Below are 12,001 nucleotides of genomic sequence, written 5' to 3'. Positions count from 1 at the left end.
GATGGCCTTGGGAGCAGGTCTCTAACACTCCTAATGAGCCATCCTCTCTGGCTTAGAGCCTTTGGGCAGTGCTGGGTCTAACTCCTAGGCCATGGAAAGGCTCTGAGCAAGGAGGCAGTTATCAGTCCTGGGAAGTAGTGGAGCTTCACCCACAATGAGCAGCTTTTGGCCTAGGAATGCTGGCACCTGGGTAGGAGAGACGCTTTCCTTCTCAAGGTGAAGCCCCAGGTACTGGGTATGACCTAGTCAACAATAGCCATTCTTGCTATGTCTGGCTTCCTGAATCCTTCTGACTAAATCTGTGATTAGCAGTCTCAGGGAGAGTGCTCATGACAGTGAGGTAGGGAGGTAAAAGGTATAAACAGAGCAGGTAATGACCGCCTGGGTTTATAAGGGCCACTGGCTGGCTTTGTCCACCCCAGATCTGTGTTTGTCTTGAAAATTGTGCTGGCACCTAGACAGGGTCAAGGATGCATAAAGCAAATACCACAGTGATCATATTGTTTCCTCTAGTTTGTGTACATTTGTAGCTCTCAACAGGCTCTTGACACACAGGCAGGAGGCTGGTATGTCAGTGCCTACACCATCAGGTTTCTAGGGGCTGCAAGAGATTTGCCTGGCGCTACCTCTTGACCTGGACCAGGTAGCTGGACGGATGGTGGGTGAGGGACACTCTCACCCTCTTGCAGCAGTGGAACTCTGGAACTTGCACTTTGGTCTCAGGGTCTTCCTGATGACAGTACAGACTGACTTGAAGACACTCCTCTGAGGGGCTGCCATGCCATAGTCTTTGACCTTAGTAGTCACAGGTCTATCCCAGCTTTGGGCACCACATGTGACCTCTTTGCAGACGTGATTGTGCCCCTGAGTTTTAAGATACCATGCTATGTTGCTTTAGAGTAGGCCAGGTGCCCACCACAGAGTCATGGTGCTATCAATTAGGGTAAGAGTATCTCTTGTGGATAGGGTGACCTCTGGAGATGCCCTTGAGTTGAGCCAGAAGAAAGCTGCTACTTAACTCAATTTTTTTAAAACAAGTTTATTTATTGAAAGAATCTGAAAATAGTAATAAGGCCTTCATTAACAATTAACAAAATTTTAAGATATTAACAATATGAAACATTAAGAATTTACGTGAAAACTCCATGGGTTCTGGATCAGTCTGGTGGCAGCTGCTTCTACATTTGTCAACATTTGCTTTTTAGATGCATGACATACACTTCAGACCCTGCTCTCCTCTGGATCATAGCAGAGGCCTGCTGTGCTCAGTCACAGATGAACGGCACACACTGTAGGGATGAACCACCATGGTTCTACAGCAGCTGACAAACTTTTTCTAGAAGCATGAGACAAAAGCCTGACTTCACCTCGAAAGCCAGTCAAAGAATGGGCAGTCCTTCCTTCCTACTCCTGCCATAAGAGGTGAGGACAAAACTGAAAGCAGATACCTAGCAGAGGGGCCGTGGCTGACCATTGACTCCACAAAGGCTCCAGGGCCTGTGTGGCACTCAGGTGCTAATATTACTTGCATTGCACACAGGCTCCTGGCTGCTGCTCAGATCGAATCAAACCTCAGATTCTTATGGAAGGCGAACAGGCCCACAAGCCTGATGTCAATAGTGAGCTGGTCTCAAAACCCTTGTGGCCAATGTGTAGGGAGTGGAAGCACAAAGCCCTGTCCTGGACACAATGTAAACACTGGACAACAGGCAGTCCCTCTAAATCTTCACAAAGCGTGTACAAGAAAATATGTACATAATCACTTCAGAAAGGTTAAAGTAACCTCTAAAAAGTGTATACAGGATTTAAACTGTCCCCAGGAGCTGGGGCCCTGTTGTGTGAGGAATGTGAGGTTGCTGGATGGCTGTGCCAAGTGTTACCTCTGTCTGCTCTGGAAGGAGTCAGAGGTCTTGGGGCCAGACTCAGGTACCTAGCCATCTCCAGAAACGCAAAAAGCAAGCTTGCCTTGCCAACCCATAGCAAAGGTTGCCAAGGGGAAAGGTACAGGCCCTGGGGAAAAGGACTACAGCTAAAAGAAGATTTCTGGCTGAGACATTTATTTCAATATCAAAAGGAAGATCAATTCATTCTGACCCCCCTCAGAATTTCAACAGACTGATTTATGGGAATTCCTGACCTGGGAATCTCAAGGGGATGCGGGGACCCATGGGAGAGATGTAGGACACCCAGCCCGGCTCTCATTTTGCTTTTTTAGAAATGAAAAAGAGGTTTAAAAACATTAAAAAGATGATCTGTTCTGCAAAAGGCAGACCCAAGCTCCCCCAGCAAGGCAGGCAGGACATAGATGCCTGGACAGCCATGTGGTTTGTCAAGGCCAGGTCAGCCAGAAGGCCAGCAGGAGAGCAAGAGAAGGAAGGCCCCCAAGAGCTTGAGGGTCTGATCAGGTTGAAAGCTGGGAAATGTAGTCTAGCTGTCCTCCTCATCCTGGTCCTCCTCATCTTCTGGAAAGTGAGCTTGCTTCTTTCGAACATTCCAGTGCAGACACTGGGCAAGGCTCTCGAACCAGTCACTCACGGGGTCACACACACAAATAGAGGGCAGTGGGTAGCAGGAGGTGGTGATGCTGATGCTTTGAAGGGAAAGAGAGTTATGTTTAGGGGAGCCAAGTGCCTTTCCAAGTAACAAAATGTTCTCCCTATGCCAAAGCTCTCTCCCAGGGCCTCACTTTGTCTAAATGCAAGCAGCTACTTTGGATCCTTAAAAGGGGTACATAGACACAGGCTCGTCCCTGTTATCACTGCACTGATGGCCTGACACCAGGTCTTTGACTCTAAGGGATCTAGGCAACTTCTCCCAGGGGTGAGGCAGGGTAGGGATTGGTGGAAAACTAGACAAAGACATAAGCAGCATCCTAGGTCTTGGGGTAGACCACTCTTAGCTGGGTAACAGCACACCCACACATCCAGGAAGATGTAGGGGCGAGCTTGTATAGGTGCAGCTGGCTTTTCTGGGGCTGTGTAGTGGTGGGCTCATGGCCATAGACCTTTCCCCTTTAGGTACTGCAGGTTGTAGGCAGGACCACAGCCTTGCTGGAGGTGACTCACCCTACATCTAGGCTGAGACCAGTCTTGTCTTTGTGTGTATAACAAGAACCAAGGAACAGGGCCTTGCTGCAAACCTACTGCATCTGTACATGACCATGCTTTTGTAACAGGTTACCCCACTAGTGACTAATCCCACCTGATGGAAGACACGGATTCAGCCCATGCCCTGCCTTGCAGTTCCAAACCTGTCTCCATGGCGGATTTCCTGTCTCTTCCGTCCATCGAAAGACACCCATGCCGTGTTCCTGGCTTCTGGTGACAGCATAATCTAAAGAGGTGGAACAGGAATAGAAGTGGGTTCCAGGCAGGAAGGGTGTGTTCCCAGGGCACTCTGGGCCCTTCAGGGTTCCTGCACAATACAGCTTTAGCCTCATTTTGGTGTTCTAAGAACAGTTGAAACCTTCCATACTTATAGTCACTAGAACTTACGCTAGTAACTAGTTAACTAGCCTAAGTGGCCTGGGATGGAGGGAGGTTAGGGAATGAGGCTGATGGTGGGTACTTGGAAGTCTGCTGGAGATCAGGTCAGAGGCTTTGAGAATCAGACCCATCAGGAGTCTTTGCTTACACAGAGACACTTATTCCATGCCTTCCCAATGAGGACCATCGACAGATACAAGGCCCTTCTGCCTTAGGTTCCAGGTACATTAACAGGTGGGGATCACATGTGAGGGTGCTGGGAGGTAGACTTTGGAGGTGGCAGGTGCTAAGGTAGTGACAACTGTGTTCTGCTAGCCTAGGGTCAAAAGACTCACAGATCAGAGGAGACAGAGAGGGACTGCTCTGACCTTCAACTCGACCCCTGCAGGGACCACGATAGGCCGGAATGACAGCGAGTGGGGGCAGATGGGTGTAACCATGATGGCCGGCACGTTGGGGTGGACCATGGAGGCCCCGGCTGCAGCTGCATATGCTGTGCTGCCCGTCGGGGTGGACACGATCACTCCTGGCAGGGACAGGGTGTAGGCATCATTTTGGGCCCATGTGGGGTTCTTGGGTCCCTAACTGCAACATGGGCCTTACCATCGCCCTGCACAGTGGTGATAAGGTGTCCATCCAGGTAGACATCCACGTTGGACAGATATGAGGAGGGACCTCTGTCGATCACCACTTCATTTAAGACCTGGAAGAGATGGAAGGCCATGGCACTGCACTCAGGGAGCGAGGTCATGGCTAGTGTTGCTATCAGAAGTACTGAAGGCTCACCACAAGTTTCTCATCCTGGTGTCAGGGATTCCAGCCCCGAGTTCACCCCACTCTGGTCCCCTCCTCGGAAGTTGAAGTTAGGCAGCTGGGGAATTTTCCACAGACCTGGTATTGCATAGCCTGTTTTCCACCCTCTGTGTCCAGACCATTTTCACTGAGGCCGTTGTGGATGGCTGTCTTCTTGTCTCTGGGCTCTTTCACCACCCTGACCTTCAGCCGGCTCCTCAGGATAACAGCAGCATTCCCTGGGGTCAGTAGGGTCTAGCTCAGGGAGGCTGGGGCCACCTCCAAGGAAGCTGGGACCCTTCCCTTTCTAAGTCAGTGACCATCAGTACCTTTCATTAAAGCCACCCTGAGCAGCCCATGCGCTGCTGGACTTCCCACTTTAGTAAGGAATGTTTGAAACATCTGAAATTTAGAAATTCCCAAATCTTGAAACTGCATCATTAAATAAAAACTATTAAAAGAAAAATAACCAAGGAGCCAGAGACATGACTTAGTGGTTAAAGAACATTGCCTGCTTTTAAAGAAGACCCAGTCTCAATTCCTAGCTCCCATATGTTGGGTAACAACTACCTGTAACTCCAGTCCCACTCTACACCTCCATGGGCACCAGGTATACACATAGTGAGTGCATAGACATACTTGTAGGCAAAATACCCATACCCATACAATTGAAAAACAAAATGAACCCACAGCAACAACAATAATCTCATCAAGTAGGAGCAAAACCCTGAATTGTTTTGGAAAATCCAGGATGCTCCAACTTACCCTCTATCACCTGATTCACTTGGGATTGGAAGTTCTCAAAGTTGAATGGGGTCAGAAAGCCCAGAGATCCAAGGTGGAAGGCCATAACAGGAGGCACACTGCCCTGTGGGTGAGGAGACCAGGTGGCATCGCCAAACTACCCAGGAACCACCAAACTGTCAATAGTTGCACTTCTTGGGGATGGGTAGGCATGAGCCAAGCAAGAGGCAGAAGAGCAAGGCAGGCCATCTCCCAAAGCAATGAGAAACGGGTGGGAAGGGCCAAAAAGAAACAAAAGCAACAGGACCCGACCAGTTAACTGGTCACACAGCAAAGATCTGGCCAGTACCAGATACAAGGCTATGACTGTGGTGACCATGCCCATAAGGCTAGAAGGTAAGCAGACTTGGCAGAGACCTAGGGGATGAAAGAGGAAAGTTGGAGATGGCTTAGGCCCTATCTAAATACAAGTGGGCCTGAGCATAAAACTAAGGTTCAAAGTACAAGTTGCCTATAGTCCTTGGACAGAAACTTCTGCAGCAAAGCAGGGGTGACATCTTGCCAGTACCCCAAACCTACCCCCATCCTCAGCTCCACACGGCTAGATGGGCTCTGCCCTGGCATCTCACCAGAGGGTACTGGCCACCTCCCTGCAGCACCATGCCCACTCTTCTAGCACACCACAAGTTAGGGCCTACCTTGCTGAGGGTGAGGCCAGAGGTCTCCTTGGTGCCCTTACCTGCCCAAGGCTTTGGTTTCTAGCCTACGTCTGCAGTGCCAGGTCTGTAGTAATGTGGTCACTCTTCAGGAGGAGTTTCCCCACACTGACAGGGCATGCCCACTCATCTCTACTCACCCAGGAGACCAGTTACTTGCATTATCTGTAAACTTGCTCTACCGCTAATAATTGGACTGAAAAAATCTCCATCTCCTTAGAGCAGTGGCTCTCAACCTTCCTAATGCTGCAGCCATTTCATCCCATTTCTCATGCTGTGCTGACCATAACATTATTTCCAGTGCTACTTCACAACTGCATTTTGCTATTGTTATGCACTGTAATGTAAGTATCTGTGTTTTTCGATGTCTTAGGTGATCTCTGTGAAGATGCTGCCTTGGAGTAAGAACACTAAGGGAGCTTGTAGAGAAGGGATACTTCCACTGTACCCCAAAATACCTCAATACCCTAAAACATAGCCTTACCTGGAAAAGTGAGGAGGCATAGAGCAAAGTGCCATCTCCTCCAAGGCATATGATGAAGTCTATCTGGTTGGAAATGTCGTCGTAATCTAGAAGACAAACACAGCATGTGGGAACTGTTACCACACAAACCCTAGTGCCCAAGTGTGAAGATACCAACAGGGCAGAGTGCTAATGGCTTCTGCCAGCTGAGGGGGATCAAGTCAGCACACCTTCACGGAAAGTGCAGAACTTCTTCTTCACTGGTCCAAAGTTTTCATCACTCACTATAGCAGGGTCTTCCAGAACTTTCTTTTCCACATACACGATCATGTTGTTTTCCTGGAAACAAAGAATGCATGGGAGCCCCTGCATAGCCCATTGGGCCCTCACTGGTCCAGTCCAGGTCATACTAGCTTTTCCACTTTGGGATGGGGTGAAAAAAGATGTTTTCTTGGCTAGCTAGTCATTTCCATACTGTTCAGTTCATAGTCAAGAACTCTGCCACTCAGGGTATCATACAGGCCTCTTCCCAAACAGGTGCTTTTTAACCTCAGTTTAGAGGGAGTTCCTGAAGTCATACTGAAGGGCAACAGGATTTTGAAGTGCAACTTTAGCCTTTGATTTCCAGAGGTGGCACTTCTGGGGGTTGATTAGGAGTAATCAGGGTAGACACACACCATTGCATTCTTGTGGTTTTATGGGAAGAAGGAAAGGCCAGAAGATATTTGCACCCATGTTTGAGAACACACTATCTCTTGACAAATGCTGTCCTATGCCTTGGGGCTCTGCAGGGGAGATAGCTATCATCAGATGTGGCACCTGGGCTTTGTACCTTCAGAATCACAGGCTAAAACAAACCTCTCTTTCTTTCTTTTTTTTTTTTTTTTTTTTTTTTTTTTTTTTTTTTTTGTTGTTTTTCTAGAGAGGGCTTCTCTGTATAGTCCTGGCTGTCCTGGAACTCACTCTGAAGACCAGGCTGGCCTCGAACTCAGAAATCCGCCTGCCTCTGCCTTCCCAAGTGCTGGGATTAAAGGCGTGCGCCACCACTGCCTGGCCAAACCTCTCTTTCTTAAAACTTAGCCAGACGGGGGAGATGTATTATTAGCAACATCAAAGGGATTGAGGTGAGGGTTAAGTGCTGCAACAGGACTCAGGAGGTAATGTGTTGGAGGGTCTGAGGTCAGGAGGGCAACTTCCTCACAGTATAGGGCTCTTGCCAGATGCATCCCCTCCAGCAGAGGTCTCCCAGCCCCAGCACTACAGTTGAGTAAGTCTGTTTTAGAGTGCTTCAGTCATCTAAGGCCTGTTGAGTTCTTGGTTCTGCCACCCTGGCCAAGTCTCCTTCCCAATGCCAGAACAGGATGCGTCACCCCAAGCCTAGACCTGATCCTGCTTGCCTCACCTCCATGAGGTATATGCAGAGCTCCTTGAAGGGCTGCAGTAAGCTGGCATCTCGAATCTTTTTGATGACAAGTACACTCTTGGGAGACTTGTTCCATGTCAACCGTTGACTTGCAGGGTCCTGGATGTGCCTTTGGGGAGAGAAAAGAGCTCATACCAGCAGTTGTCTTTTCCTTGAGGAATTTGGAAAAATAAAAATAGCCACAAACTAGAAACAAGGAAAAATACATTGCCAACTGTATGCACAATGTCAGCAATTGTTGCCATCAGGGATGGCTGTCAGTCAGCCTGCAGCCATGTACCAGGAACACAATGGTTCTAGAGCAACTGTCCTAAGCTGCTAGTGGACCTTGAAGACCCACCTTGCCCAGCTACTGTCCACATGGCTTTGGCCATACCCTCTTGGGCACCCTGCTTGCCAACTGTACCATAATCACCTTCATGGGCCAGATCACATGTGTTATGGTGGGGACAGAGATGGCTTAAAGCAGCAGAGAGGAAAGCCTAGGATATCTTTCAGCCCATAGAGGACATCTGTTCCTCACAGAACCTAGAACAGCTGGTTTGAGGACTCTGTCCTGTAGTCTACTATGGACTATTACTAGTCCCAGAACCCTTCAGAACATGTGTTTCCTTTTATGTACCTGGAGGGTGTTAGCTGAGTCTTATTTATTAATTAAATTAATAAGTATTAATTAAAATAATTAAAATTAATAACTATTATTATTTTTTAAAAGTGGTTCTCATTATGTGGCCTTGACTGGCTTGGAACTCATTAAATAGACCAGGCTAGCCTCAAATTCATAGAGATCTACCTGCCTTTGCCTCCTGAGTGCTGAGAGGAAAGGCATGACCTGGTACCATGCCTAGCCTAGCAAATCTTCATTTCTGAAGTACCTTTTTTCCTTTCCAACACAGTTTTCCCAATTATAAAATGTGTTCTAGCAGTCTGTGAGGACCCACAACCAACCTTCAAATTATGACACAAACTACTGAAAGCAGAGGCCACGAGTGGTCAAAGCACTCACCTGTTCCTGGCATTCCTGGGAGAGGAGAGGCCACTCATCGCTGCCTCTGAGCCTCACCACCCGCCTGTAGTGCTCAGGACTCCTGAGGCAGTCTCCACCTTCTAGGAGATAGCAGGCATATCCCCAGCATTGTGGTGTTCCCTTATTACAGACACACAGCCCTGCCTGGCCACCATACTCCTAGTTGTGTATTACACTGAGTTTAATTTTTGTATCCTCAAAACTGAAAGCAAAATGTAGAAGACTTGTCAAGGTCCTATAGCAGTGTTCTCTAAACTAAGAAATCAAATAAACAAAAACGTAGACTCCCTTCTCACTACATGGCCCTTTTGCCTCATCATCTGGTTTAAAAATGAAAAAACACAAGGTTAACTATTAAGAGCAAAGGGGGCCAGTCTCAGCTCCCTGCTCCTAATGAAGGGCCAGGACCACCTGCCTAGCAGGCCTGGCAGGGCAGTGCCCAGGCCGGGCACGACTGAGAACTGGGAGCATGGAAAAGGCAGGCCCGCCCACAGGGAGGCGGTCGCAGGCCACCCGCAGGTGAAAGGGCTGCAGGTGAAAGGAGATAACTCCCTGAACTTGCCAGACTCTGGGTTCCAGAGAAGGTGGGTGGATCACAGACCTCTGCCCCACTAGAGCTCCAAGCCCACACCCTGTACCCAGTAGCCTATCCTGCCCATGTGTGGGTTATGGCTGCCTCAGGCTGGCCCAGCCCATGACTCTTTCAGCCCCGAAGCATGTGTCACCAGCATTATTATATGCAGGCCAAGCCCTCCCTGTGACCAGAAACCAGCTCAACTTCCTGTTGTGTCATCTACAGAGGAATGATGACCATTTCAGGCAGTCTGGGATTCAGGTGCCATGTGGAGCTGACAGGCTCATGGCCTGTCAGAACCAGCTCTGAGTGATCTGCCATGCCAGACAAGGATGCATGACCACTGTGCCATACAACAGAGACTGACATCCTCATATATCCCCATAAGGAAAATATAGCCTCAAAGTAAAGTCTCAAACTAGTAAGGAAAAAAAGTTCCTGGTAAGACCTCCATGCAATTTTGGGAATACTTGATACTTGGCAAATGTATAAAGCCCTCATTTTTATAACATAGATGCTATATGTCTATACACTGACATATGGAGGAATACAGAGATACAAGTGACAGAACTCTACCTCAGAGCCTAGAGTTAATGGTCCTAGGCAGAGCAGAGAAAGATGCCTATGCTAGACACTAACCCACAGTCCTAAAGCCCCTCACGTGGACTGTCTGACCTCGAAGAATGGCTTGCAGGCCACTTTGTGTCCTGGCCTAAATAACTGATATCTAAGTAAAACTGGCTGTGTGGGGCTGGAGAGATAGCTCAGCAGTTAGGAGTGCATACTACTCCCCTAGCACTTGCGAGGCAGAGGCAGGCAGATTTCTGAGTTCAAGGCCAGCCTGCTCTACAAAGTGAGTTCCACGACAGCCAGGACTACACAGAGAAATCTTATTTTGTAAAACCAAAAAAAAAAAAAAAAAAAAAAAAAAAAAAAAAAAAAAAAAAAAAAGAGGGGGGGGTGTACGCTGCTCTTGAGGAGGTCCCATGTTTAAGTCCTAATACCCATGTCTGGTTTATAATCTGGAGTTACAATTGCCTGCAACTCCAGTTCCAGGGGGTCCAAAAATCTTCTTGCCTCCATAGGAAGCTGCACACATGGAGTAAGTAAACACATATAGGCACATACGCTTATACATGTATTACACACATACACACACACACACACACACACACACACTCACACACACACACACATGCATGCACATTATAAACAAGCAAAAGGGCTGGAGAGATGGCTCAGTGGTTAAGAACACTGACTGCTCTTCCAGAGATCCTGAGTTCAAATCCCAGCAACCACATGGTGGCTCACAACCATCTGTAACAGATCCAATGCCCTCGTCTGGTGTGTCTGAAGACAGCTAGAGTGTACTTACCTATAATAAATAATTTATTATATGCTTACATATAATAAATAAATCTTTAAAAAAATAAAATAAATAGGGTTAGCAAAAACTGGCTGCTGGAGAGGGTTAGTAAGTGGAAATGCTAAGCTGTGCAGGAAGGGGCTGCAAGAAGCTGTGGTTGGCAAACACAGGAGACCACCAGGACACTGGGAGGTGGTGGGCAAGCATATGGGCACCTGCCCAGGGGTAGAAAACAGGGGAGTGCCTAGAGCTCTTGGTAGTAGGGAGCTAGGGTGGGCCACACATGGGACAAACAATGACACAGTGGATATCAGCAGACTGCTTGGTGTTGGTGCAATTATGATTGCTGGATGTATGGATAAGATAGTATATAACATATCAAGAACCCTTGCTTCTAATGATATCCCTTTAGCAGCAGCAATAACACACAACTCTGCTCTGTGAACTCATAGGCAGTGGACAATTTCCCTCAAACACACTAACACTAGCATCTCTGCATCCCTAGGGGCATAAGAACAGCATCATTACTGGGATTTACACCAAACCTGCAGCCAAGTTTCAAGTTTAAGAGCAGTTCCTTGGATGGCCTGCAGGTGGCAGAAAAGCAATGATGCAGTCCTCTCCAAGAGGAAGCTTAGAGCAGGGTTTCAACCAGAGGGTTATGACCACTTCGGGGCTTGTATATCAGATATCCTGCCCATCAGATATTTACACTGTAACTCATAATACTAGGAAAATTACAGTTATGAAGTAGCAATGAAATAATTTTATGGTTGGGGGTCTCCATAACAAAAGTGTATTAAAGGGTCACAGCATAGGGAAGGATGAGAACCACTAGTTAGAAGGTCACACATACATTCATAGCCTTGGGTCAGGTCTCTAATGCAGACCAGAAAAAGGTGTTGTACAGCACAGGCATATGTGGCCTGGCCCAGCCCCATCATACATCACAGCCCTACCTACACTTGCCTAAGAGAGAAGAGCAAAAGTAAGGTGTCTCCAATCCACACACTCAGGCTCATCATTTTACGTATCAAGTCAGTCTATACCTCCCAGGCAGCCACATTTACATTGGCCTTTTCACACTATCTACTTTGAAGAAAAGGGAAAGCTCAGAACAGACTCTGGATACACAGAAAACAACGGTCTCTAGATGTGGGCAAAAAGAGCCAAACAAAAACAAAACCAAAGGTGCAGAAATGAAACACTCCTGTGCCCTCTGAACATTTTCTTCGTTATTTCTTTAATGTGTGTGTGTCTGTCACAAGGAGACCATGAAAGTACGACTGTTCTTTCCTTCTACCATGTGAGTTTTGGGTTTTTTTTGTTTTGTTTTTCTTTTCTTTTTTTTTCAAGACAGGGTTTCTCTGTGTAGCCCTGGCTGTCCTGGTACTCACTCTGTAGACCAGGC

The 12,001-nt window shown here is 47.7% G+C and overlaps 1 protein-coding gene across 3 annotated transcripts in view; it reads right to left on the bottom strand.

The window, feature by feature from the left end:
• Positions 1-1,021: 1,021 nt before the first annotated feature.
• Positions 1,022-12,001, bottom strand: part of Nadk (NAD kinase) — a 29,548-nt gene continuing 18,568 nt past the window's right edge. For all 3 annotated transcript variants that reach the window (XM_031379757.1, XM_031379758.1, XM_031379756.1), the window contains exons 4-12: positions 7,603-7,732; positions 6,431-6,539; positions 6,222-6,307; positions 5,043-5,145; positions 4,377-4,516; positions 4,089-4,188; positions 3,854-4,011; positions 3,251-3,333; positions 1,022-2,590 (exon numbers count right to left, since the gene is read on the bottom strand). In XM_031379757.1, the coding sequence (XP_031235617.1) occupies positions 2,428-2,590; positions 3,251-3,333; positions 3,854-4,011; positions 4,089-4,188; positions 4,377-4,516; positions 5,043-5,145; positions 6,222-6,307; positions 6,431-6,539; positions 7,603-7,732 (1,072 nt within the window). In that variant the 3' untranslated portion in view covers positions 1,022-2,427. The remainder of the gene's footprint in view (positions 2,591-3,250; positions 3,334-3,853; positions 4,012-4,088; positions 4,189-4,376; positions 4,517-5,042; positions 5,146-6,221; positions 6,308-6,430; positions 6,540-7,602; positions 7,733-12,001) is intronic.

This window comes from Mastomys coucha, unplaced genomic scaffold (genome assembly GCF_008632895.1).
Source record: "Mastomys coucha isolate ucsf_1 unplaced genomic scaffold, UCSF_Mcou_1 pScaffold18, whole genome shotgun sequence".
Classification (NCBI taxonomy): domain Eukaryota; kingdom Metazoa; phylum Chordata; class Mammalia; order Rodentia; family Muridae; genus Mastomys; species Mastomys coucha.
Note: the sequence above shows the minus strand (reverse complement) of the source record. Positions and strands in the feature narration are given on the sequence as shown.